At 36.5% G+C, this 26,337-nt stretch overlaps 5 protein-coding genes across 5 annotated transcripts in view; 2 read left to right on the top strand and 3 right to left on the bottom strand.

Annotated features, from left to right (window-relative positions):
• Positions 1-2,557: 2,557 nt before the first annotated feature.
• Positions 2,558-9,015, bottom strand: Cbr-sfxn-5 (the record flags this gene model as incomplete). The annotated part of the gene is made up of 10 exons (XM_002630253.1): positions 2,558-2,807; positions 3,076-3,157; positions 3,203-3,266; positions 4,629-4,816; positions 4,868-5,010; positions 6,750-6,857; positions 7,029-7,166; positions 7,212-7,441; positions 8,390-8,815; positions 8,866-9,015. Coding segments are annotated over 10 exons (1,779 nt in total), but the record flags the coding sequence as incomplete, so codon positions are not given.
• Positions 9,016-13,711: 4,696 nt separating this feature from the next.
• Positions 13,712-13,846, top strand: CBG25493 (the record flags this gene model as incomplete). Its single annotated transcript, XM_045241890.1, has 1 exon — positions 13,712-13,846. The coding sequence occupies one exon, from the start codon at positions 13,712-13,714 to the stop codon at positions 13,844-13,846; it is 135 nt and encodes a 44-aa protein (XP_045097936.1).
• Positions 13,847-14,349: 503 nt separating this feature from the next.
• Positions 14,350-17,795, top strand: CBG00736 (the record flags this gene model as incomplete). The annotated part of the gene is made up of 7 exons (XM_045241889.1): positions 14,350-14,396; positions 15,027-15,092; positions 15,136-15,619; positions 16,494-16,812; positions 16,861-16,959; positions 17,009-17,115; positions 17,589-17,795. 7 exons carry the CDS (start codon positions 14,350-14,352, stop codon positions 17,793-17,795), a joined length of 1,329 nt encoding a protein of 442 aa, XP_045091586.1.
• A 574-nt stretch (positions 17,796-18,369) lies between these two features.
• CBG00737 lies at positions 18,370-19,656 on the bottom strand (the record flags this gene model as incomplete). Its single annotated transcript, XM_002630255.1, has 4 exons — positions 18,370-18,561; positions 18,615-19,046; positions 19,090-19,535; positions 19,587-19,656. 4 exons carry the CDS (start codon positions 19,654-19,656, stop codon positions 18,370-18,372), a joined length of 1,140 nt encoding a protein of 379 aa, XP_002630301.1.
• A 1,476-nt stretch (positions 19,657-21,132) lies between these two features.
• The window catches only part of CBG00738, a gene marked incomplete at both ends in the record, with an annotated part of 5,417 nt that continues 212 nt past the window's right edge, over positions 21,133-26,337 (bottom strand). Inside the window, 7 exons of the mRNA XM_045241888.1 lie at positions 21,133-21,243; positions 22,219-22,440; positions 22,476-23,226; positions 23,269-23,396; positions 23,452-24,707; positions 24,758-25,349; positions 25,397-25,948. Coding sequence (XP_045091585.1) covers positions 21,133-21,243; positions 22,219-22,440; positions 22,476-23,226; positions 23,269-23,396; positions 23,452-24,707; positions 24,758-25,349; positions 25,397-25,948 — 3,612 coding nt within the window. The remainder of the gene's footprint in view (positions 21,244-22,218; positions 22,441-22,475; positions 23,227-23,268; positions 23,397-23,451; positions 24,708-24,757; positions 25,350-25,396; positions 25,949-26,337) is intronic.

Genomic DNA, 26,337 nt, shown 5'->3' with positions numbered 1-26,337 from the left:
ATTCGAGCCTCGGCTACCCGTCTGATCTTTTGTACCTGAGATCTGCATACACCTGAGGTGACAGTTCTATGATTCCGACAATAAATCTTCAAGATTTAGAAACAGAATGTACCACAAGCACTCTCATAGAATGACCCCTCCAGAATCTTTCAACTTTGAGCCAATTTATCTCGGTTCCTGTGAATGATATGAAAAAGTGATCAACTGATAATCACTTATCAAAATGTCACTAATATTTTGTTAGTTGACCACTTTTTTCTATCTTTTACAGGAAGTGAGATAAATGGGCTGAAAATGAACGTATACGGTTGGCTTCGAACATTTACGGTAATTTGCAAAAAAAAAAATTCTGAAAATTTGGAAAATAGAGTCTAGCAGATGAAATAGTAATAATAATAATAATAATAATAATAATAATAATCTTAAGCTGATGCGGAAATTGATGAAGAAGAAGTGATATACTGAATTAATGTCAAGGAATACCCCAAATATTTGGGTATGCATTATGTGCGGGAATGTGCAATGCTCTCACTTATATACACAAACAACTCGGCGGCGGACGTTTTGGATTCTCTTTGAAGGAAACGGTTTTGGGTCGAAGGAGAGAGAGAGAGTGAGCATATAAGCATATTCTCTCCCATATCAAGTACTCGAAACGGGAATGTGTGAATATTTTAAACAACGATCTGTAAGCATTACTTCTTTCTCGCTCTCGCCCCATTTTGTATGCTTTGGCCGTACCAAAAAAAAAGAGGTGTTTGTATACTGACACTGTACTAAATATTGTGTACGAAAATTACGAACAGAAAATTGAACAAAAAATGCGGGGGGAAATTTGGGGAACGGGTGAATAACAACGAAAATTGTACAACTGGTGTTATTCAGAATAGCTGAGGGACATCTGGATAAACAGACACATCGAATGAGTTCTAGTTTTTTTTGTTTTGCGAAATTTAGAAAATGCAATTCAAATAATGCCAAAAGTCTAGGAAAATCTGGAAAGTTTAGAGAAGTCAGAAACATGAAAATTCTAATGATTATCAAGCTTGACCCAATTTAACTTGGTTCCTGTGAAAGATATCAAAAATGTGTGACAGGATAAAATAATTATCACAAAATCAGCAATATTTTATTAATTGACAACTTTTTGGTATCTTTCACAGAAATCGAAATAATTGGGTTCAATGTTAATGGTGCGGGGCCGCCAAGTTTGACCACATCTATCTCGGTTCCTGTAAGAGGTAGCAAAAAGTTGTCAACTGATATTATGTTTGTCACAATATAAAAAAAAATTTTATTAATTAACCACTTGTCCGTATCTTTTACAGAAATTGAGAAATATTGGCTCAAAGTTGACTTACCGTATTTCCTATTACAGTATAACATCCAATTTCGAGCTCAATTATCTTGGTTCCTGTGAAAGATATCAGAAAGTTTTGAACTTACAAAATGTTTATCGCAGTATCAAAAATATTTTATTAATTGCCAACTTTTAGGTTTATTTTACAGGAACCGAGATAATTGGGCTCAAAATTGTAAGGGGATTTCAGGCTTTTTTGGAGTTTGTGGGCATTTTGAATTCTCAAAAAGATTCTGAAAAAAGCCAAAAGACATACAAATATATAAAATTGAGAATCCTCGAATCTTACATTTTAGAAAAAAAAATCCAATCGAAAAACTGAAAAAAAAAACCGGAAGCTCCTAATTTGAAAACGATTTCTAATCGATTCAAAGGTGGATGGATGTGTGCGTGTGTGTACTGAAGCATCCTAATTACGGAGCAGGTGTCTCCTCCTTGACTACACATATAGTCTGAAGAAGAGAAAACAGGCGGTGCATGATGGAGGGACATGTGTCTCACACACAGAGTTGACCTTGATGACTGACTGCCAAAACACCAATGTATGAGGAAAAGGGTTAACCGGAGTAAAAGAAGGAGGAGGAGAAGGAGGGAAAAGTGAGGAAGGATCAAGGTAAGAAGAGGAAGGAGACGTCATTTCCCTCAAGTGTATCTTCACCCCTTCTGTCATAAATAGCTATTGAAAAGTATCAGAGACACCACTTGGAGAAATAACTATCTTGGTTTGGCTAGAGAAGGATTACTGTACCACTCAAAAGCCGGATAATTTCATAAGGCTCAAGCTGACAAAGGAGCGTCTTTCAGTGACCGGTGGAGATTTTGCTGAAAACCCGTTGTCACCAAAAGGGGCCAAAAATTGATCTGAAAATATTTAGCTGATTTCGGCGCACAGCCCTTCCCCTCTCTACCCTTTCATGTCCTTCTCAACTTTTTCATGTGAAAGATATCAAAAATCTATACACTAATAAAATGTTGGTGACATTATGATGAACATTTAATCAGTTGAAAAATTTTTGATATCTTGCATAGTAACCGAGATAATTGAGCTCAAAGTGCACGTATACGGTAAGCTTCTAATAGAGAATTTGCTGTATCAGGAAATGTCAAATTCAATTCTATCGAGACTTGGATTCTGAATAATTTATTACTGATTACAAAATTTTGAAAAAAAAACACTAAAAATCAAAAACATATCAAAAACTTCTTTCGCTTCTTCACGACTCCTTTCACATTTTTCATCATTGTATCGTCCCACTGCAAGCTTAATTTCGAAAAATAGACATTTGTTTCTTCACTCGTCGATAACGTTTCCTTGATTTTGAAATCTTCTGGGAAAATTCTTCCGAAGAATGGTTTCAGGAAAATTCGAATGATTTCAAAACGAAGGAAATATTGTCGGAAATTTCGATCAGCAAGGGCGCACACACAGAAAGCCACTTGTGCGTATCTGGAAAAATATGGTATTCTGAGATTCTGAAATACTAACTTTGAGCCAATTTATCTCGGTTTCTGACGAAGATATCAAAAAGTTATCAACTGATAAAATATTTATTATAATATCACTATCATTTTATCAGTTGATACATTTTCGATATCTTTCACAGGAAATGAGATATATAGGCTTAAAGTTGACATTGTGAGGGCCCGTTTACTGTAATCCAGGATTACATGTTTTGAGATTCTGAAGTTCTAAATCAAACTCTCAAAAAACTCACACAGCTATTCCGAAATTCAAAAATGAGTGACAATATTTCACCAAAACTGGATAGTTTTCTTTGAGGTGAGCATGATTGGAAACTGAAAATTCCATAAGATAACAGGCGAATTTTCGAAAAAGCTCACCAACTAAAAATCCAGCAAGAAGAGTATTGGAGACGGTGACGACAAGAATGCAGTTTTGAAGCCACTGGAATAGAAATCAAGGATTTAAAATGTTCAAATACAGTGGCGAACGTTAGTGAGTGTCCCTCTATACTTTTGTTCATAACTTTGCTCAAACTTCTCCAATAATTGAAAAATTTCTTGTTAAATGTAACTGGGTTTCCAACAAAACGTTGCATAAGTTTTTTGAAACTCAATAAATTTTTGTGTCTTCTGAACCTTCACAGACGTGACGATGACTCCAGAAAAAAAAAAAATTCCGTCAGAATTTTTTTAAAGATTGGCTTTGTAATTACAAATGTTTGGCGTAAATCAATTGTATACAGAAAAAAAATTGAAGCGGTTTGGAACACTTGCTCTTGAGATGTGCTCACTGGAGCATAACATGTTTGGTTCTGGAGTTTGTTTGGCTATAACTTTGGCTGGCTATAACAGTTTGGCTGGCTATAACTCGACTCAAGATGATCCCAATTTGTCTTTAATTGCTTTGCAATATACATACAAAACTTTGCATTTTGGGAACAAAAAAAAAGCGTTTCATAATACATAGCTTGTCTTCGGTACATAAAAATGAAAAAAATATGAAAAATTTTTGTTCTCAAAATACAAAGTTTTGTATGTATATTGTAGAGCAATTTGAGATACACATTCTCTCAAAATTTGACTAATTTTGGACCATTTTCAGCCAAGTTATAGCCAAACTCCAGAACCATACCTTTTATGCTCCAATGAGCACATCTCAAGAGCAAGTGTTTCAAACCGCTTCAAATTTTTTTCTGTATACATTTGATCTACACCAAACATTTTTCATAACAAAGCCAATTTTTTTAAAAATTCTGACGGAAATTTTTTTTCTGGAGTCATCGTCACGTCTGTGAAGGTTCAGAAGACACAAAAATTTATTGAGTTTCAAAAAACTTATGCAACGTTTTGTTGGAAACCCAGTTACATTTAACAAGAAATTTTTCAATTATTGGAGAAGTTTGAGCAAAGTTATGAACAAAAGTATAGAGGGACACTCACTAACGTTCGCCACTGTATGTATATAGCTATCTCCTCTATTAGAAGTCTACCCAAACTTTGAGCTCAACTACCGTAAACACTTTGAAAGCAGGTCAGCCTACACTTACATTTTGAGCTAAATTATCTCGGTCCCTATAAGAGATATCAAAAATGTGTCAATTGATAAAATATTGGTGATATTGGGATTAACAATTTATTAATTGACAGATTTTCGATATCTTCTGAAGGAAACGAGATAATTGATCTCAAAGTTTTGGTGGACTCTATTGAAGGAAATACGGCATGCTTATGACAGCTCGGAGAGACTAAATCTCAAAAAATGTGGTTAATTATATTTTTTGTCTGAAATTACGAAAATTCATACCTTCATAATTTTCAAATTTTCATTCAGCTGAAATCTCAAACTCAATGTGTAAGACTGCTGGATATCTCTATTCTGACAAACTTCCATATTCGTTTTGTTCAAACTATGAAGTGTCCAAAATAATAAAATTGAGACGATATTTAGAAACAGGCCAAGTGATACTACCGATATCAAATTGAACAGAAGTTCTGGAATATTTCATTTGTTTATTTTAAGATCCCCTAATTTAGGTACGTTACCATAATGAAATACCATTGAAGCTATGAAACCAGCAACAATATTAGTACCAACTAATAAAAAAGATACCGATTTGTACTTTTTGGATTCATAACTTGCCACCCAGATTGTGGCGAAATAGCGTTCAACAGCTAGTAGCAGGGTTCTGAATTTTAGGGGAATTAAACTTTAAAAAGAAAAAAAAACTTACAGGGAACATATGAGACACATAAAATAAACTCGGTAGATGCTACAAAGAAATAAAAGGATGAAGTATGGATTTGATAGTTTCCAGGGCCATTTTTGAGATTCTTCTTCTATTATTTCGTCTTCTGAAAAAATTGAAATTGGAGATTTTTTGTTTAGTAAGAACATCTTTTTTCTTTAATTTGAAAAAAAATCCAAGAATTCCGAACGTTAACGCTTTGATAGAATGACCCCCTAACTGTTTACTTCGATAATATTTATCTCGGTTCCTGTAAACAATTTCAAAAAGTTATCAGCTGATAAAATTTTGGTGATATTATGATAAATATTTTATCTATTGACAAATGTTTGATATCTTTCATAGGAAACGAGATAAATAGGCTCACAGTGGACTTACCGTACTTCTTCTAATAGAAGCCCACTCGGAACGTCAATTTTGAGCTCAATTATCTTCGATCCTGTGAAATGTAACAAAATGAAATCGACTGACAAAATGTTTGTAATATTATGATAAACATTTTATCAGTTGTTAATTTTTTGATATCTTTTACAGTGAGTGAGATATATGGGCTCGAAGTTGCCTGTTGGGGGCTCTAACTCCTAGGTCATGAAAATGGAAAAATTAACGAAGATTTCTAGGAATTTTTTATAGTGTGGTTGTTTTGGAATTTGAGAATTTTTCGTTTTCAGAAAAACTTTTATCAGAAACTCAAAAAATCGAAAACAAAAATGGCTCAGCTACTATGATCAGTGGATTTTGGTGTCTTACAATCAGACACTCATAAAAAATGAGTGTTATGGAAATCTGGAATACCATAAATGCTTGAGCTCAATTATCTCGAGTCCTAAAAGATCAATAAAAATGTGTCAACTGATAAAATACTTATCATAATATCACTAATATTTCATCTGTTGACAAATTTTCGGTATCTCTTATGAGAACCGAGATAATTGAGCTCAAAGTTTACATATAGGATGGGTCTCTTTCCGATCATTTATCATTTTTCTACAACTCACCCAATTTCAAAACTCCCACTTCAAAACCCATTATCACCGATCTAGCCATGATATCAAAATAATAGGCAAGAACGGTATATCCAAAAATACATTTCAAATTAAAATGAAGTTGATATCTGGTAAAATTGATGCCAGCAACAATGATTGCCACAATTTCAGAGACCAAGAGAATGAATTCCATCGCAACGATAATCAATAATTGAATGCGATCACTGTCGTCATTGTTGATTTTATGGTATTGAAGGAGCATTAAATTTATGTTAGCAAAATCGATTTTTTATAAAATAAATTTACAAGTGATTAAATGAATGTTTGTCTTGGAAAAAGTAGATGGAAAAGAAGAGAAATGAACAAGAAACGGCTTCTGATATTTAAATCAAGAAGCAGGTGAAAAAAATGAGCAATATTTGTTGTCGATTAAATTAATCAGAAAGAGAACCTAAATCCTAAACGAACATTCCTTAATTCATAATATCATCTAGAAATTTCCAGTTTTTTTCGCAAGACATTTCAGATTTTCTCATCTGAATTGTAAAATTTCAGTCATGCTAAACATACAGTACCAGTCAATGATATAAAAACGTATTTTTCAGTTAACGTTCCCTCATTTTGATCATTTTCAGGACTCTGGACAGTAAATTATAATATATTTATTATCACAAAAAATGAAAAAAAAATCAAAGACCCTTGTTATAATAAAGTTGTGATTGGCTGGTTTTCTGTTGAATCTCTGGCTCCAAAAGTTCTCGCGAAATCTGAAATATTGAGATTTTATTGATGACATTGTAACTCTATTATCTGGGTTCCTTCAAAAGATATAAAACATTTGTCATTGATAAATTATTCATCATAATATTACCACTAATTTATCAGTTGATCACTTTTTGATATCTTTCACAGGAACCGAGATAATTGAACTCAAAGTGGACGGTTCGTATGGGCTTCTATCAGAGGAAGTACAGTATCTTTAGAAAACTTACAGCGCTTTCCTGTGGGAACAGAGCAAGAGCCACTGGCAAACTGACGGCAAACGATAGGGTGCACACGATGGCGTTGACGAAAATGTGACGAACTTGGGTTTTGGTGACCCATTTGAATCTGGAAATTATTTTTCAAAAATATTAGTATTCTATAAATTCAAACCTCTCCAAAAACGGCATAATGCACGGGGGCATCAGAAGAAGTGGAACCGGGAGGAATGCTCTCACCAATGTTGTATCAGTTACAGCTTGCTTTGCAGCGGCCTTCGATACTCCAACAACTTTTCCAGTGCCTTTTTCGTAAACTTCAATTCCGGTCTCCATTTCATTCCAACGCATACAGATGACATTGAGTGATGAGGCGAGGGATGTGGCTGGTAGAGGGACGAATCTCTGGAAGCTTGATTTTTGTAGTTTTCATCAGAATTTCAGAGGTTAGATGTTTACAGTAAAATTTCTCTTTGGTTTAAACTTTCAGAAAACGCTCTATCGTAAACACTCTAAAAGAATGCTTGTCAATTTTGATCAACTTATCTCGGTTACTGTAAAACATATCAAAAATTTGTCAACTAATAAAATGTTTGTCATATCATGATGAACATTTTATCAGTGGACCAATTTTTGATCTCTTTCACAGGAAACGACATAAATTGGCTGAAAGTTGAACGTTGAGGGTGGCGTTCTATTTTTTTTCTAAATTAAAAGAAGAATTAGAAGAGGAATCTCGAAAATGGCCTGGACACAGGGCCAGTCAACTTCGAGCTAATTTATCCCATTTCCTATAAAAAATTTCGAAATTTTGTCAACTGATAAAATGTTTGTGATACTATGATAAACAATTTATCAGTTGACAAAACTTTTATATTTTTCACAGAAACCGAGATAAATAGGCTCAAATCAAAAACTTAGAATTTTTTTCATTTTTTGAAAATTTTGTTAATTTGATTAGAGCTTCTGCCCAGTACAATTCTTGAAAAGGTACTTTGATTAAAATAGATGATACTGTAATTCCAAAAATTACTGTAATTCCAAAAATTTATTTTTCCGCATCTTTCAGAAAAGTGAAGCTATCATAAAACATGTATTGGAAGGGCCCACATGCTGTCAAGTTTGAGCTCAACTTATCTCAATTCTTGTGCCAAATATTGAAAATGGGTCAATTGATAAAATGTTAGTGATATTAGGATAAACAATATTTAACCGTTGACAACTTTATTAAATACTTGGCAAGAATCGTGAAAAATCGGTTCAAAGTTAAAAGTTAGGGAGCCCTTGTATTACAGGTTTTACGCTATTTCAAATTGTTTTCGGAAAACTTTGAAATGTGAAAAACTATCTCACCTGAATAATGAGTCTTGTAGTTGGTGGCAATGAAGAAGCCTTCTTGATGAAATAGGTCAACCCTCCAGAAATCGAACAAGCTGCTGTAACAGCTGCTCCATAAGCTCCGATATATTTTGATAATGGTTGAGGCTGTGTGGCATTTCTATTGGCATAATTGACACACGCATTATGAGACTGATTCATCCATTGCCAAAACAATAAAGTAGGCCAAGACGGGTTTGGAAGCAACATTCCGGTTACAGTAATCCATCCGAATGGTACAAAACCACTCATACGAAATGGTGGAAACACTTTTTCTCCGGTATCTGAATGTAAGACGGCGGATTTTAGTTTTTGAGCTTCCCAGAGGGCTTTGTCTGGAACGTTGAGCGCAGTCCCGGATTTGTAGGCATCGAGAAGCTCGAGAGATTCTTCGAGTTTTTTCTGGAGTTTTTTTTTGTGATTTCTGTGTTCTGGGAGACTAAAAAACTTACATTTGAAGCGAAAAGAGTTCTCGGATCAATCACATCCAGACAATGAAGATATCTTCCAAGGAATGTGTCTTGAGGGAATCTAGTTTCACCAAGTTTGAATTTCGGATATGTTGGATATCCGAAAAGAGTCTCCGGTTGAGACATTGTTATCTGAAAAATGGGAATTACAAAAAACTGTATTAGAAGATATCTTTTACAAGAACCGAGATAAATGAACTTAAAATTGACTGTTTGGGGACTTTCAATTACAGATTTTACAGTCTAAAGAAGCAATTTAATTCTAAGTGAAAGAGAAACTTGAGAGGAATTCAAAATTAATTTGATAAATGAGAAATTTAAAGGTTCGTCTCTGGAAACTATTGAAATACTTCGAAACTCAAGTGTTTCATTCAGAATTTCAAAATAAAAAATTTCAGAAGCTAAGAATTTCGGAATATCAAAATCTCAGAATCTCAGTTTCTCAGAACCTGAAAATATCAGGATTTCAGAATCATTAAGAATACTTTGGCGAATTTCAGAATTTCCAAATTTCAGAATTCCCAAATTTCAAAATTTCAGAATTTCAAGATTTCAGAATTTCAAAATTTCAAAATTTCAAAATTTCAAAAAAAATTCAGTTTTGGAACTGATGTTTTGCAAAAAAGGAAAAGCGGGAAACAAAACAATAAAACAAAAGAAAAAAGTGAAGTTTTATCGAGGGATCATCACAGAATTTTGGAAAAATGAAGAGTATAAAAAGAAAGGGTGAAGAAGAAACGTAAGTTCAAATCTTGCAGCAATCGATTGAGCAAAAACTTCAATTTCTGCATCATATGATTCCGAAACAGGGTACCGGAAAGAGGTGACTGTTCAGAAGGACACATATTCTCTACCTCGAATGGAAAATCACCTCCTATATGGGAACATTAATTTTGGGTTGATAGATATCGAATAACACGATTGAGCCTTCAATTTTATCTTTTGAACATATCATTAAACATTCTACATATAATAATTATATCATCCTTATCATCATTCTTATAATAAATAAATGAAATCGCATCTCTTTAACTGTTTCTTTGTCCTCACGATCTTGAAAAGCTAGAAATTAAATATAAATTGACGTGACCTTTCCAAAAAGAGTGAGGAGTGGAGCGGCGAACAGTAAAATAAATAGGTTAACTCGCGCCGTAGCCGCACCAGCCAGCTGGCCGGTTACGACTAAATACAGACGGATTCTGGTTAATAAAACTTTATGAAATGTACCAGGTGGACTTCCGCGTCTAAGAATGAACAAACACTACTATCCTTCTTTGAGTTGTTCAATTAAATTCCGAGACAGGCAGACAGATTAAAGAAAAGTTTCGACTGTAAAAAGAAGGTAATTTCAAAATTTCAGAATTTCGAAATTTCGAAATTCAGAATTTCAGAACCTCAGATCCTCTTTAAAATTTCGGATTTTTAGAATCCCAGGATCTCAGGATCTTATAATAAAATCTCAAAAGCTCAGAATTCGAATTCAAGAATTTCAGAGTCTCGGAATTTCGGAATTTCAAGTTTCAGGATTTCAGAATTACAAAATCTCAAAATCTGAAATTTTTGAAATTTAAAAACCGCAGAATATTAAAATTTCAGAATTGACTCAAAAAACTCAAATTTTCAGATACTACAAAGAATTTTCTAATCCTTCTAAATCCTTCATTAGTAAAATTAGATGTTTCTTTTTTGGGGTAAACCAAACAATATGAAAATCCAATTAGAAAATTTTCGTATAGAGTGTGAAACACAACAATTTCAAATTGATACCAGCCGTAAAAAAGAGAGAAACAGTGAGAAAAGAAGAAGAAACAGAAACCAATTGGTCAGTACATTGAATAGTGTAAAACAGAAAGAGAAGAGAAATAGTGTTGAAGGTCATGAGACACAGGCAATCATTTGACAGTTGTTGTCTTTTTGATAAACGGAAAATGGAAAGAAAATGGGTGGGAAGTTGAATTGAAAAATAAAAAAGAGAAGGAGAAAAAGAAAACGGAGTCATTTTGGAAGGGAGATGGATATAAATTGTATATACGAGAGTGTAGGAGATTTAGAGAAAAAGGGAAAAAAAGAAGGAGCATAAAAAAAGGCCTAGAGATGGGAAAGCAGAAGCCAACTGGGACCTTTTTCGTTAAGTTGGAAGAAGGAAAGAATGAGGATACTTCAGAATGAACTTCATAGAAAACATGAGACTTTCAAACACATTTTTTGAAATATTTCAGTAGTCAAAAAAATGAAAAATTTGTCAAAATTCGTTGTTCCAAGTCCTACCATTCTTTCGGACCTTTTTGTACTGAAAAAGTGAAAAACTGGTGCATTCCAGAAATTGGCAAAAATCAGAAAAACAAGGAATTTTCAAAATTCTCTGTGAATGCAAAGTTATCAATCTCGGTGTGTTTCCCGTTCTCCAAAATTTGCAGAGTGATCGGAAACATACATGATAGCAGAGCTCCAGACTCCTGAAAATCGTCAAAATGGCCGAAAAGCATCTGAAAAATCTGTTTTTGTATATCTTTTTGACCGGTACCGTACATAAAAAATGAGAGAAATTGCGAAAAAAAACACGGATCATGAAGTTTTCTGTTGGAAGACGAGACTCTATTTTTTGGTACCAAGTACAATGTATCGATGCTCGAAAACTGCTATACAGACTTTTGAAGAACGTATGTAATTTTGAAAAATTTCGAGATTTCGGAGCTGGCCGCTGACGACTTATCGACTTTAAACAATGATACAGTTTTCGAAAAAAAATCTCATTAATGTTGGCGGCGTCACCAGATGAGCTACAGAAGAATAAATGAAAGCGGAGCGAGAGTCTGTGTGAACACTAATCACTGTACACCTTCACGTCGGAATGCATACCGTATCTCTAAAAAACTCTGCAAGTCTCCAGTCTCCCCTCCTTTGAGGTTCCGAGCGAATTGATGTAAAACTTGTAACAGAAGAGCCCCTAAAACCGTAAACTTTGGGCAAATGTATCTATTTATATAAATTTTAGTTATCTTTTACAAGAAACGAGAAAATTTGGCTCAAAGCATTTATTCTACAACTTCTTCAATGATACATAATCTGCTATATCCACTCTTCATATGAAGCGTCTTCTCCACATCTACTCCTTTGATCTACATTCTTTGGAACATTCAGAAAAAGTACGACAGAGCGTATTTACATAAATCACTCTTCTTTCTATGAGAATTGGGTTATGGGTTACTAGAAAAAAAAACAGACAAGCATTTCCTATCGGATTCGGCCATCTGCCACACACACACATACCTTCTCCCGTGTACTATTTCTCCATGGTTTTTTCAAAATCTGTTCATTCTTGTTCTTCTCTTTTTTTTTCATTCTTGTTCTTCATCGAAGAAAAGGTCATTCGGGAATTCGAAGAGAGATTTAGAGAAAGACAAAGAGAGACTAAATTCAGTTTTTACTATGCACCTATTCAAACGGACACTCTTCTCTGTTTGGTCAGATTTTATGACGACTGTGGGACCGTTAATTTATTGGTGTACTTTAAGGTTATATTTGCCCAATTTTAGTATAGCATGATTTGGTTGCCTTGGGACTATTTAGTATTCAGCGCTTTTTGAATTTCAGAAATTATGTTGGGCTTTTTAATTAAATTAGTTTTGAAGCTTAATTTTTTAAACTTCAAAAATATCAAGCTTGTTTTTTAATTGGAAAATCAATTTCTCGATTTTTCATGAGTCATTATTTACCTACCTCGCCTAATAGTCGTTTTCAGATATACAGATGTTCTCCTTGTTTGTTTTTGACACCCTATTTTTTTCGTAAAAAATAGAATCCTCAAGATTTTTTTTTCTTGAAATATTTTATGGTCTTCTTTTTTTTGGTGCATTTATAATTGGCTGAACAACAAACAACTTTTTCAAAACTCAAATTATATAATTTCAAAAATCAGGCTGATTTGAAGAATCTAAAATTCAAGTTTTCGAGTTTTTTCAAATTTTGAGACTCTTTATTTTTAGGTTTCCGATGAAACCCTGAAATCATGAGATTCTAAAATTTCAAAGTTTCAAGATTCTGATACTTTTAGGGGCTGAGAGCTTTGAATTCCAATCACCGTAAAACCTGCATTAGAACGGACTTTGAAATTAAAAAATACCGTACGTTTTCAGTGAAAAATATTCCGAAAATTCCAAAGTTTCGCAAATCTGTTGAAACCCAGTTTTTATCAAAAAGTTGTAAAAATTTTTGGAATAAATAATCCCTCTAATAGAAGGGCCCTCCGGAGGTACCTTGGAACAATAGAAGGACAAGCCCTTCTAATACAGGTTTTACGGCATTTCATAACTCCAAAGTTTGTACATTTGAAGTTCTAAAATTCCAGAAGTCCCAAGCATTCAATTTCTTGAATTTTTAGAATATCAGAGCCTCAAAAAACCAAAATTCCAATATTGAAGACAAAGTTGAATCACGAATTCCTGCCGAAGGTTTTTTTTTTCATTCGGAAAACCTCAAAACTTTGCAGCATCACAAAAAACTAAAATTATTCAATAACCCACTATTTATTTCTTCTCCTCTTTTACTAGGCCATCAAATATCTTACGTCACAAAACGTTCGGAAAAAACCTTTATCATTAATCACTCGACTTGCAACATAATCGGAAAAAGTTATCGCTAGTATGTCCCAATTTTTTCCTCCGATTGAATATAATTCTAAGATTTCCTTGATTTTTTCCGATCACCCATCGATCATTCTATTCCTCTCTGTCCGATTCTTCTTCTCCAGTAGGCAGACCAATCCTTTTTCTTCTTCTTTTTCTGTGAATAAAAGAAGAAAAAGGGGAAGGAATTGAGGCCGTGTGATATGATAAGCAGCAATCGATTTCCTCTCCTTCTTCCTAAAAAGCGAATGCTTCTCTCTTCCTCCAAACATTTTCCTCTCCGACAGAGAGAAAATATCACCAACCATTATCATTCATTCACACTTCTTTTCCATTAGTTTTAGACTCGTCACATTCTCTCTTATCAGTTACATACACCCTTTTTTCACTTTTTTCGATCAGTCATCAACATTTTCCAATTTTTTATATGTTTTAATAACTTTTTTCAATCTTTCCTTTGAACTCAATTATTTCGATTTACAAAATACCGTGAAGCTGTGATAGAACGCCACCACCAAACCTTTAACTTTGAGCTCAATAATCTCACTTCCTGTAAAAGATATCAAAAAGATGTCAACTGACAAAACATTTATCATAATTTCAAAAACATTTTGTTCGTTGATCACTTTTTAATATCTCTCCCAGAAACATAGATAAATTGGCTCGAAGTCAAAAGTTAGGGACGCCGTTCTATTAGAGTGTTTTTACGGTTTTCGCCAAGAAGAACCCGTTCGATATAGTTGAGAACTTTTGTATGTTTTTCTCAGGAACCGAGTTACTGTGTTTATCAAATTCGTTTATCTAAACAGGAAATTTTAAATTTTAAAACTTTTTTTGCAGGATGAGCACACGATATGACTATGGGTTACTTGAATTCACAGCTAATTTGTAAGTTTTTGAATTTTCAATTTTAATATAATTTTTTGTTAAAAAATCCTCTAAAATAGGAACATGATTTCTAAATGTTTTTTTAGATAATGAAATTTTTAACCTGAAAAAAACTTCTAACTACTTTTACAAAAGCTGGGAAACGCCTAAAATAAGCATGACTGTAATAGAGCGTCACTCAACTTTGAGCGCGATTATCTCCATTCATATGAGAGATATCGAAAATGTATCAACTAACAAAATGCTGTTAATATTATGATCAAAATTTTACCAGTTGACAACTTGTATATATCTTTGACAGGAACCGAGTTAAACTGGCTCACAAACGGAAACCCTTCTATTACAGGTTTTAAGGTATAAACCTCTATTTTTGAAAATGACTTAGTCATCTCATGGATACTGTCTCTATGATTTAGAATTTCTGGACTAGCTCTATGATTTAGAATTTTCTGAATTTCAAAAAAGTTATAAATGTTTGTTTTCTGGACTTTTGAGAAAGTGAAGAACGCGCCAAAGGCTCGTCAGCTTGCCTATTTGTATCTTCAAAACATCATTTACATCAAGGATTTCATTTTTGAGTAGACAATTTAAAGTACTTCCAAATCAAGAATCAATCAGACCATTTTAAAGGGCGGAAGCAGAAGCAACCTATGGTCAAAAACTGCAATCAATCATTGACACGTTCTCACAATCGAGGTGAGACTAATCTATATGTCTATGCCAAACTGGTTCCATTCAGACTAGACCTCCCAATAAAACGACTATCGGAAATCGCAAAAGTGCACACTCGAACAGCGGCAAACCTGAAAAAGTACATGGATCCAAAAAAGAATGAACACTTGAACCTTTGGAAATTCTGCAATGTTTATTCGTGTGGAGCTGTGGATTTGGATAAAGCGATGAGAGAAACTAGATCATCGTTGAGGACAAAAATGGCAGTTGACGGAACTGTGATAGAGAAACCGAAACGGAGAAATATCTTTAATTCAATTCAGAATCATTTGAATTCGTCGTCATCCTCATATTCTACGAAATCAGCTGAGAATAGCGAGAAAGTTGAGAAGGATAGACGATGGTTTCCAAAGCTTCCGGATCGAAAATTGGAGTTTAGAACGAGTAGAAAGACAACGTCTTCTAGTGTGGAAGAGGAGAAAGTGGTGGTATCTGGATCTATGTCAACTCCCCAGACTCCTCAAATTGTTAGAGCACATTCACAGTTGACGGTAGGTTTCAGTTGAGAAATTCTAAAATTTAACGGTATATAAATGTTTACAGATTTAGTTTAACTTGCTTGAAAATAGTCAAAAAAGCAAAAATAGAGCTTTAATTCGCACTAATTGAAGGGTCCCTGTAATATAAGGGCTCTCGGAGATTGGCTTGAAAAGGTAGAATTTTAGTTGAAACACTGTTGTTTTACTAGAAAACTGGCTCAATTTCGGTAAAATTGATAGATTTTCGTGGATTTCAAACGAATATTCACCGGATTTTCCAATGAAAAATTTCGGGAAAAATGACTGGAAAAATAGAAGGGCCCCTCTAATTGAAGGGCCACTGTAATAGGAGGGCCCTCCGGAGCTACCTTGGAACAATATAAGAGGCGACCCTTCTAATACAGGTTTTACGGTATACTCTTTGGAACACGAAATTTTCAAAATTAGAAATCTCATTTTTTTCGTTTCGATAAATTTTTCTCATGAAAGTTTTCAACTACGAAATTGAATATATTTTTATGTATTCTCCTAAATTTTCTCATACCAAAATTAAAGTAAAACTGAAGCTCTCTGATACGATGCTCGAGAAACATCCCGTAAAATCTGTAAAAGAAGGGTCACCATATCGTTACCTTTGAGCTTATATATCTCGGTCCCTGTGAAAGAAATCAAAAATTTGTCAACTGATAAAATATTTTTCATAATATCACCAGTGTTTTATCAGTTGACAGACTTTTGATATCTCTTATAGAAACCGAGATAATTAAGCTCAAAGTTAAAGTTAAAGAGGGGGCTTTACATGTTTTACGATTATTGTTTTTTAAGAATTTTTGAGCATCAATAAAATCTTGGATACTAAAATTTTTTCCAATTTTTCTCTTTTCAGTCAAGCGTCTCCGTTGCTCCAGACCTTCAAGAAAAACCACCACGTCCTCCGATCCGAACCACTGTTCCCGAACCAACGCCTATTGCTCAGCCTCCAGTCAGCGTTCCTGTCTACACAACTCAACCATACGCTACACCAATTTATGGAGATCTTCAGAAAGCGTCGAATCCATTTGGAATCAATAACAACATTAATAATAATCGAATGGGAATTGTTGAAGAGCACTTGTTACGTCATCAGGATGATGCTCAGACCAGAGAAATGGCAGTGGTTCGAATTCGAACCGATGTCGATGTTTATAAAGAGATGAAGAAGAATGGTGAGAGAAAAGATATCTAGAAAATTCTAGAATTCTGAAAATTTCCAGAAGCAATCATGAATGTCTATGATAGTCCACTTATCAACAAAAGTCACTATGTCAACATTCGACCGCCAATCGCCCAGAAGCCAAAGATAATGGCTCCAGGTTTATATTTTTTGAAAGACTACAGTAGAGCGAACTTTCAACTTTTCAGCAGTACCATCTCCACCAAACGAAGATGTGTCGCCGACATTCATTTCAGTGGAATGCTATCAAGCGGGAGCACCTACACCATCTCCAAGGAGGGCATATTATAATACGGTAGGCAAGTTGGAGGTCTTGAAATTCAAAAAAGGATAATTTAAAGCAAAACAATGCCTTTAAATCTAACTAAAAATCAACTGTCTAGAACTCTTAAAAGCTGAGATACACCTCTCCAAAGTTTCACAAGCTAGAGACGCAGACGACGAGACACACTGCGTCTCTAACCTCCCAAACTTCAAATGACTGTGTCTGGCTTTTAGAAGTCCTAGAAAGTTGGTTTTTTGACAGAATTACAGGAAATTTTCTGCTCTACAAGGCCATAAGGATTTAATCTAAAATTTAATTGTTTCCTTCGTCATGCACTAAAAATGAAAGCTTCAGCTCAATTTTGAAAAAAGATATGGTGATTCAAAATTTTTGATTTTCGAAAGTTTTCGGTTAGAAAATTCAATTTTTTTCAATGTTCTGACGATTCTTGTGATCTTCAATTTTTAGTTAGAAGATCTTAAAATTCAAATACTCTATTCCAGAACGACATCCCATCATCTCAACGGTCCTCTTCTTCTGCCTATTCTTCTAACTATTCATCTGCTTCCTCTTCAAACGTGACGTCATTCGCCGTTGACAATCCACCTTCTTCTACTGATTCCTCAAATCAAAACCTGACTCCAGGAGTCGTTGAAAATGCACGATACGTTCGTATCGCTTCACCCGATGGCGTTCATCACCGGTTTTGAAAAAATTAATGTCATTTTGAAATCATTATTATACAAATTTGAAATCATAAAGTCTTCATGATATTTTTTTTTTCCTTGAATGCACAACTTTCACAGTGTTTAGCCCACCCTATAACTTTGAGCTCAAATATCTTGGTTCTTAAGAAAGATATCAGAAATTTTTCAACTGATAAATCATTTATCACAATATCACCAATATTTTATCAGTTGACATGCTTTTGATATCTCTCACAGAAATCGAGATAATTCAGCTCAAACTCGACAGCACGGGGGTCCTTCTTTTACAGGGTTGACGGTATTTCGAGGACTACGAACTGTCCATAAATGCATCAGGAAAGTGAGGAAAATTCCAAAAATTCCGAGAACTGGAGAATCAAAAAAGTGGAACCAAAAGAGTACTGTATTTGCATCTCGAACGGAAAAAATTATATATCACACATAAAACGAATTCCAATAAAAATCTCTTTATTCTTACACACAAAACTAATACAATATTTACTACTATAAAATAAAACTGGAACATTTATTTTGACGCATTCTCCGTTTTCTCTTCTTTTGAGCTCTTTTCCGGCTCCTAGTAATGCTCAATGCACGATGCCAAATCATTGAGCACTGGCAGCTGATATTCCGATTCCATCGACATTTGGTTGACAGGCATAAATGCTCCATAATTGTTGTAATTGTGCGATGGAGTAGTGTTGACTGGCTCAGCGACACGTTCAACGACAATTGGAGCTGGTGGTGCTTGAACTGGCGTTTGAGCATTCTGAAATTTTCAAAAAAAGTTAAATGAACTACTGACAATTCAAATTTACTCACTCGAATCATTCCTCTGAATCTAGAAGTGACGGCTGGAGACGCTGGCACCTGGGTGACGTCTTCTGTAGTTGTGACTCCTTGATCATCAGTCTCCTCGAAACGTGGCTGAGCAATCGGAGCCTGGGCCGTCGGATTGACAAGTGTGTACGAGTTGTTTTGAGCGTACGAGACGGGAAGAGCTTTCTGCGCGTCGTAGATGAATTTGTTGTCGTTGGCCATTCCAATGTATTCAGAAGGTCCACAGACGACTTTCGAGTAGTTGTTGGCAACCGGAGCTGGGGAGTAGTTAACTTGTTGCTGAGGAGCCGGAATCGAGTAGTTGGCCGCTGGAGCCGAAGTTGGTGTGGCAACATGCGCTTCCGGAATCTCTTCTGGACCATCTTCGTCACGTCCTTTGCGGTTGAAGCAGTATCCAGACTCCTCGTCATCGTACTGGAAATTAAATTAGAATCTAAAACAAATTTTTTAAATTTACCATTTTCTGAAGAACGGGAGCTTTATTCGGAGCAGCTTTTGGTTGTTGCTGTTGTTGAACAACAGGAACCTCACAAACCGGTTCAGCCACCTGTTGCTGCTGAACTTGCAAAGCCTGAAGCTGAGCAATCAATTGTTGCTCTGTGAACAGTGGCTCTGGTGCCTGAGTTGCTGGGGCCGATGCTGGCTGTTGCGGCGACGACGTGGCATAGTTGAGCAGATAGGACTGTGGAATGTCCGTTGGTCCACCGCCATAATAGTTCGAGTGCACTTCTGGACGCTCGGCGATTGGCGGAGCAGCTGGAGCACGAACTGGAGAAGCTGGAGCCGAGTTGGTCGAAAGGACCGAACGGTAGATACGAATAGCCTCTCGGATTTGAGCCGGGGTTAGAGGATCCTCGGCGATCGGAGTGTGAGCTGGGATGGCAGCGGTGGTGAGGGGGGATGCTGGAAAAAAGATTCTTTAGTTTGATGATTTTTAATTGAATTCAAAATTACCATTTTCCTGTTGTCGTGGCTGTTGTTCCACCTTCTTCTGATCAGCATAGAAGCTTTGTGCAAACGACATCTTTTGTTGTTGGAGTTTGGGTGTACGAGAGGAGACGAAGAATAAAAAAACTCGTCGGTTCGAGGTACTGGATGTTTCAAGTTTCTCTTTCTCTTTTTTGGATCTTATAAAGGGGCGGAGCTTTGAGAAATGTGGAATAGGGTGGTGCTTTTTGAAGGGGTTACGTTTTTAAATAAATTTCGTAAAATCGAAATTTTCAAGTTTCAGAAAAAAGCTCTATGATCTCGTTTCCTGTGAAAGATATCAAAAACTGGTCAACTGATAAAATTTTGGTGATATTGTTATAAGCATTTTACTAGTTGATCACTTCTTGATATCTTACATAGGAACCGAGATAACTGAGCTCAAAGTTTGAAGTTATCATTTTCCTATTCTCTCTCATAGAAACCCACCCCATACGCGCTCTTTGAGACCAATTATCTCGGTTCCTATAAGAGATATCAAAAACCTGTCAACTGATAAAATATTTATTACGATATTAGTAATATTTTATTAATTAACAAAATTTTGATATCTTTTACAGGGATTGAGATAATTGAGCTCAAAGTTGAGGGTTACCTAATAAAACGACGTCATTAGCATTCAACTTTGAGCTATATTATCTCGGCTCCCATAAAAGATATCAAAAATTGGTCAACTGATAAAATATTGGCGATATTGTGAATAACATTTTGTCCGTTAAATATTTTCCGATATCTTTTGAAGGAGCCGAGATAATTGCGCTGGAACGTAGTTACCATACTTTCTCTGATAAAATCCCAAGCTATACATGATATTTGAGTTCAATTATCTCAGTTCCTTCAGAAGATGTAAATGGTCAACTGATAAAATATTTGTGATATTGTGATAAATAATTAATCAGTTGAAAATTTTCTGATATCTTTTGAAAGAGCCGAGATAATTGAGCTCAATGTTAAGGTTTTGGGTGGCACCCTGTTAGAGTGGTTACGGTATTTAAATACCCTGATGTTTTTTTCGTTTTCTGATTTTTCATTCATTTTTTTGTACTTTCAAATCATGATTCTCACCCTAAATAAATTGAAAAAATGCTGGCGCGGCTGATAATGTTAATTGATTGATAAACAGAGATATCTTGCATTTACAGGAAAAAAAGACATAACAAATAATTACACGAGAAGTTGTGTCAAAAAATAACAGACACAATTCAAAAACACACCATCAAAATTGTATATATATATATATATATATATATATAGGATGAAATATATGATTTGAATACAAGAATACGATAGGAATTTTAAAGGTTTTCAAACTCCAGAAAAATGAAGACACAAACTTAAAAATGATAGAAATGGCGAAGAAGGAGGTTAGAAACGTACTGGAAAAAAAGGATAGAATATATGGACCCGTAGATCAGGCTTTCAGAATATTCTATCTAGAAAAAATGGGAGGAAGGGATGCCTAAATCTCAAAAAAGTTTAAGAAAATAAAAAATGAACTAATTAGGAGGAGGGTTTAAAAGTTGGTGAACAGCTTTCCGATATTCTCGTCGATCGCCAGCAGCATGCCATCCACTTTTCCTTGAGTCGCTGAGGTGCCGCAGAACTTTTCCGATAGCTCTTGGATCTGGAAAATATTGAATTCTTACTATTGGAATTGGATTGTTTCTTTCTACCATAAAACCTAGAAGGACCACAAACTGTCAAGTTTGAGCTACCGTATTCCCTCTAATAGAAGCCCGCCCAACCCGTCAACTTTGAGCTCAATTATTGTCAATTCAAAAAGATCGCACCGGTGAACTCACAAACAAACAAGTAAACAAGGGGGCGGAGCGATCCGCCCCTTTTCGCAAAGACGCCGCGCAGTTTTTCGACGGTATTTTAGCGATGCCGTTTTTCGGTAATTTTTCATCGAATTTCTTCCGAATTGAAGGAAATTCGTCGACTTTGTGAAGGAATATATAACTTTGTTATAATAAAAACTGAGAAACACAATTGGGAAACACTATTCTTTGGTTCAGGGTGAAAATGAAAAGAGCAAGACCATGTGACGTATCGAATCCTGCAATGATGAAAATAAGAGGTAGAAAAGCTTCGAGGCCACATAAAACATAAATTATCATTGCAAAGTTTCCTGAAAACCTGAAAAACTCGATCGGGGAAGTGTTTGGAGTAATTTGTCGACTAACAGCAGATTCATCACTTCTTCATAGTTGTGATACCAGAAGGCGATTTTTCTTATTAGTTGATAGATGAATTACAAAAAATTCGACGAATTTCCTTCAATTCGGAAGAAATTCGATGAAAAGTTACCGAAAACCGGCAACGCTAAAATACCGTCGAAAAACTGCGCGGCGTCTTTGCGAAAAGGGGCGGATCGCTCCGCCCCCTTGTTTACTTGTTTGTTTGTGAGTTCACCGGTGCGATCTTTTTGAATTGACAATATCTCGATTATTTTGAAAGATATTAAACATTTTTCAACGGATAAAATAAAGGTGATATTATGATAAATATTTTATCAATTGACAAAATTTCGATACCTTTTACAGGAACCCTGATAATTGAGCTCAAAGACTACGGTCTCTCAAAAAGAAAAACTAACCAATCGCAATTCTTCCGCTCCATCCAACACAATCACTTTCGGTCCTCGTGAAATCGAGTCCACCCATTGGTTCGTTGACTCTGTGAGGGCACTATGGAAAACGTGCGCACATGTTCTTTTCTGTTCCGATCGATCGACTTTTTCACCACTTCCAGCCACTTCGATTTTGGAGATCAGCGCCTGGTTGAGAGCAACAATATCAATCTCGTTCTGAAGAAAATTCTAGTTAGCGAAATTTTCCAATTCTCCATTCTTACCGAAAACCACGCATCTCGATCCAAGTTTTGTCTCCACAGCTGAAGCTGGGATAACGCACAACAAATCTCATTGACAAAAATATCCGGATTCAGCGATGCCTCACAACTCGTCATGTAGGTGGCCAAACTGTCCAATTTGTCATTCGTAGAGTTGAACAAATTTGTGATGATCTTGATGGCTCCAAGTACTGCGAATACTGTACAAGCGTCGATTTGCGCCTGATTCACAAAATAGATGGTGTCCTTTCCCAGAAAATCGGCACGAATCCTGAGGAATTTGTAGCACATCCGAGCATGTTTTGCAGCTACCAGTGCACAATACACATTCTCCAGATTCTCCTTCTCTCTGGCAGCTGTCGCGTAGATCGAATCTCCATTTTGGAAAGCGACAATCTTCTCCATCGAAATCCGACAGTGTGTGGCAATGAGACGTCCTAACTGGTACATGTGTGATAGTGTCAACACAATCGTCTCCATTGATTTTCCATTATCACTCGAGTTGGCACAGTGTCCCTCTAGTTCACCTTGAGCTCGTATCTTCAGAACGCCCAGGTTGGAGATTGCCATTGAGCGGACGAGCAAGTATCGGATGACTGGAATGTAGACTCGTTGTAATTGAGCAGCCACAAAGACCGAGAAGTGACTGTAAATGTCCTTTTCCATGTGTCTGATGAATGTCATGATGAAATGATTGTAGATACGCTCCGTGTCGTTTTCAGCGTCTCCGCGGAGTTCTTTGACGGAGTATCCTCTGAAATTAGGATTATATTGAGGCTAAAAGTTCCTGACTTACAAGTTCTTCTCAATGAATTCCGATCCTGTCTTGTCCATAGTCATTCGGAGATTGGAATCCAGAAGATCTATAGGGCTACTGAACGAGTCCCGATCAAAGTTCACAATCATCGTCCAGAGTCCTTGTGTCTACAAGAAGGTAATTAATATGATTCCAATTCCTCCCTCTTATCCCTAAACTTACTACATTCCTCATCTCTTGCATTTCTTCTGAACTTGCTTCCGGAATAGCGTATGAATCCAGACGACGCCCCAAAATTTCATTCGGATCTATATTCGCATTCTCGTCCTCCTGCATATGATCCTCTGATCGATACCAACTGAACTGAGTGGTTCCACGTGCCTCCTCGCTCGTCGGTTGGGGATTCTCGAGAAGTGCACTTTGTCTTTCCCGGTATTCTTGAAGACGTTTTCTGAATGCCTCTTTTTTCTCGGTCACATATTTCTGAAGATCCGATGGAAGCCTCTCGAAGGATTCCTGATGTGTCTCCGTATCTGGTTCCATCAACCAATGCGCATCTTTCTTCACATAAAGAAGAAGATATGCCGATGGGTCCGTTGAGATTCCTGTTCCAAACGCTTCCTTCTCAATTTGTGAATAATCAACCGGCGTTGCACTCTGATCGTTCAACTTCTCCCATTCCTCAAAACCATCGATTGATCTTTTGAGCTTATACATCCAGTAGTGTCCTCGATTGATCTCTCCCACATGAAGAATCATCGCTTTCAGCTCATAATTCTCCTTTTTCAACTCCTCGACTTCATAAATCCCCTGAATCTCCTGTTCCAGACGAGCCATAAACTCCAACAGGGCGGCTTCAGTCGACTTCAACTCGGACAGCGCATCTTTGAGTCCTCGGTTCATTGCATGCAGATCGGGAAAGGATTCCTCAAAAACTGGGAATATTTTCCCTTGGTCTTTGATGAAATTCAGTGAGTTTCCATAATTGTTTGGTGGCCGGAATGGCGACGGATCTTCAGACGTTCTGGAGTTGGTGGTGGCATTGAGAACGGACTGAAACGCATCAATCAGATTGATCACATTCAAGTTCATCGTTCCATGTGGATAATGATGGAGTCCATTCAGTCTTGCTCGAGCCTCAGATAATTTATTGCGAAGATCAGCAAGTTTAGCACGGAGAGGCGTAATCAGATCCGCGTTCTTCCTAATGTATCGATCCATAAAAATCTCTCGTGGGAACGTAAACTTGTCATGCAGCTTCGCTCCAGACTTTCCGAAATGGAATCTATTCAAAGACACGAAGAACACCGCCGGAAGAGCTTCATACATGCTTCGCGTGTTCACAGTTTTGTCTCCATCAGCTCGAACTTCGAATGTCGATGCTTCCAGAGCGTCGTGGAGATTCCCATACGACACTGGTAGATTGAAGCAAACTGGACAGTGCATGTTGGTGTTCACATCGCCGACCAATTCACCAGCTAAAAATTAAAGATGGTTTGAAACAAATTAGAATTCTAACTAAACTTACAATCTGAGAACTTCTCCATATGGGATGTGGCTTGGAAGATCTGCGCATAGTCATGCTTGATTTTCTCGACGAGTTCAATTGTTCTAGCATCCACAGCCTTCTCTTCCATCGCTTCTGGAGCTCTAGGATTCTCAACACTTTCAGCCTTCGGCCTTGCCTGTGTATCTGGTCCTTCTGATGTATCCATTGCCTCCTCAATCTGCGGCAAATCTGATGGAGATGTTCTCGGGGATTTGGCTGCTGGACCTCCGAAGGAATCACGTGCCGGTACATTCTTGACTGGCGAGTTCGCTCTGGATTCCGCCTCTCTTTTCACACTTGTAGACGATGCCAGATCTTGCACATTTTCCTGATACACCGGAGGTAGCGTGCCAGCCACGTCACTGTTTGGAGCTTGTTCCGACGAATGAGATATCACCATGTTGTTCTCCTCATCAATTACGCGTGTGAAGTTCGAATGGAGGTGTGCATAGATCGCCGCGTTGATCGAGTATCCCAACCACTGCATTATCAATGTCAGCATTTCAGAAGCATCCTGTTGTGATCCGATTGTAGATGGTCCGCCTTTCGCAGTGTAGAGACGATCGACAATCTGGAAATGTATAAAATGCTTTAGAGCAAAAAACATAGAGCACTAACCGTCAAGATCTCTCCGGCAACCACATGCGACTCCTCCGAGAAGTATAACTCGACGAAAAGACGTCTAAACCGGATCAGCAAGTCAGCGTGAAGCTCGAACTGAACTTGAACATTCTTGATGGGCTGCTCATGCCATGTCAATGGTGTACAATTGTACAAAACGGAACGAAACTTGGGGATACTGAAGAGCATCTGAGTGAGCGAGTTGAACCAACAAGTGTTGCCTTGATTGAATAATCCCACAGTTTTGTTTGGATCTCTTATCATCTCCTCTTCGTTTCTTTCCGTATTGTAGGCCGCCTGAGATGTCGATGGCTGAACGTGGCTTCTAGAAATCGACGTCTGCACGGTCTCTTCGGAGATAGATGGCATTTTTGGATCATAGTACGGAACGATATCCATGATTTCCGATGTTTGAGACGATGTGCCAGGTTTCATAGCGGGTCCTATGAAATTCGACGCGCTGTCCGCCTGCTCAGGAGACGACAAATCTTCGAACACCTTCGCCAGAAACGAATCCGTTACGCTCAGTGGACCTCGTTGAGAGTTTCTCTGAAAAATTACAAATTTTTGAATTTTTCATTTTTTTTTTATTTCTTCAGGTACATTTATTAGCATCAGGCTTACAGAACTATTTTACTCATTTTAGGTCTTAGGCAATCGAAAAAGTCAAAAATTAATATCCTTTGATTTCTTAAAGGGGGACTCCGACCAAAAATTTTTATTGCATTAAAATGTTTGAACAATTGTCTATTTTCCTAATATTATAGCGAAAAAATTCGAAAAAAATCCAAAATCCCCGAAAAATGCCGTTAAAAGCGAAAAATTTTCAAAAAAAAAGTTGCTAGGAGGGACGAGGATTTGAATTCCCGCGCAGTGAGAAACCTAGGCCACATCGCCTGACAACCGTTTTTTCAAGTGGCCGACAGTGGTTTTTTACA

The sequence above is a fragment of the Caenorhabditis briggsae genome (genome assembly GCF_000004555.2).
Source record: "Caenorhabditis briggsae complete genome, chrII, whole genome shotgun sequence".
Lineage (NCBI taxonomy): Eukaryota > Metazoa > Nematoda > Chromadorea > Rhabditida > Rhabditidae > Caenorhabditis > Caenorhabditis briggsae.
The sequence above is the reverse complement of the archived record's forward strand: the minus strand, read 5'-3'. Positions and strand labels throughout refer to the sequence as shown.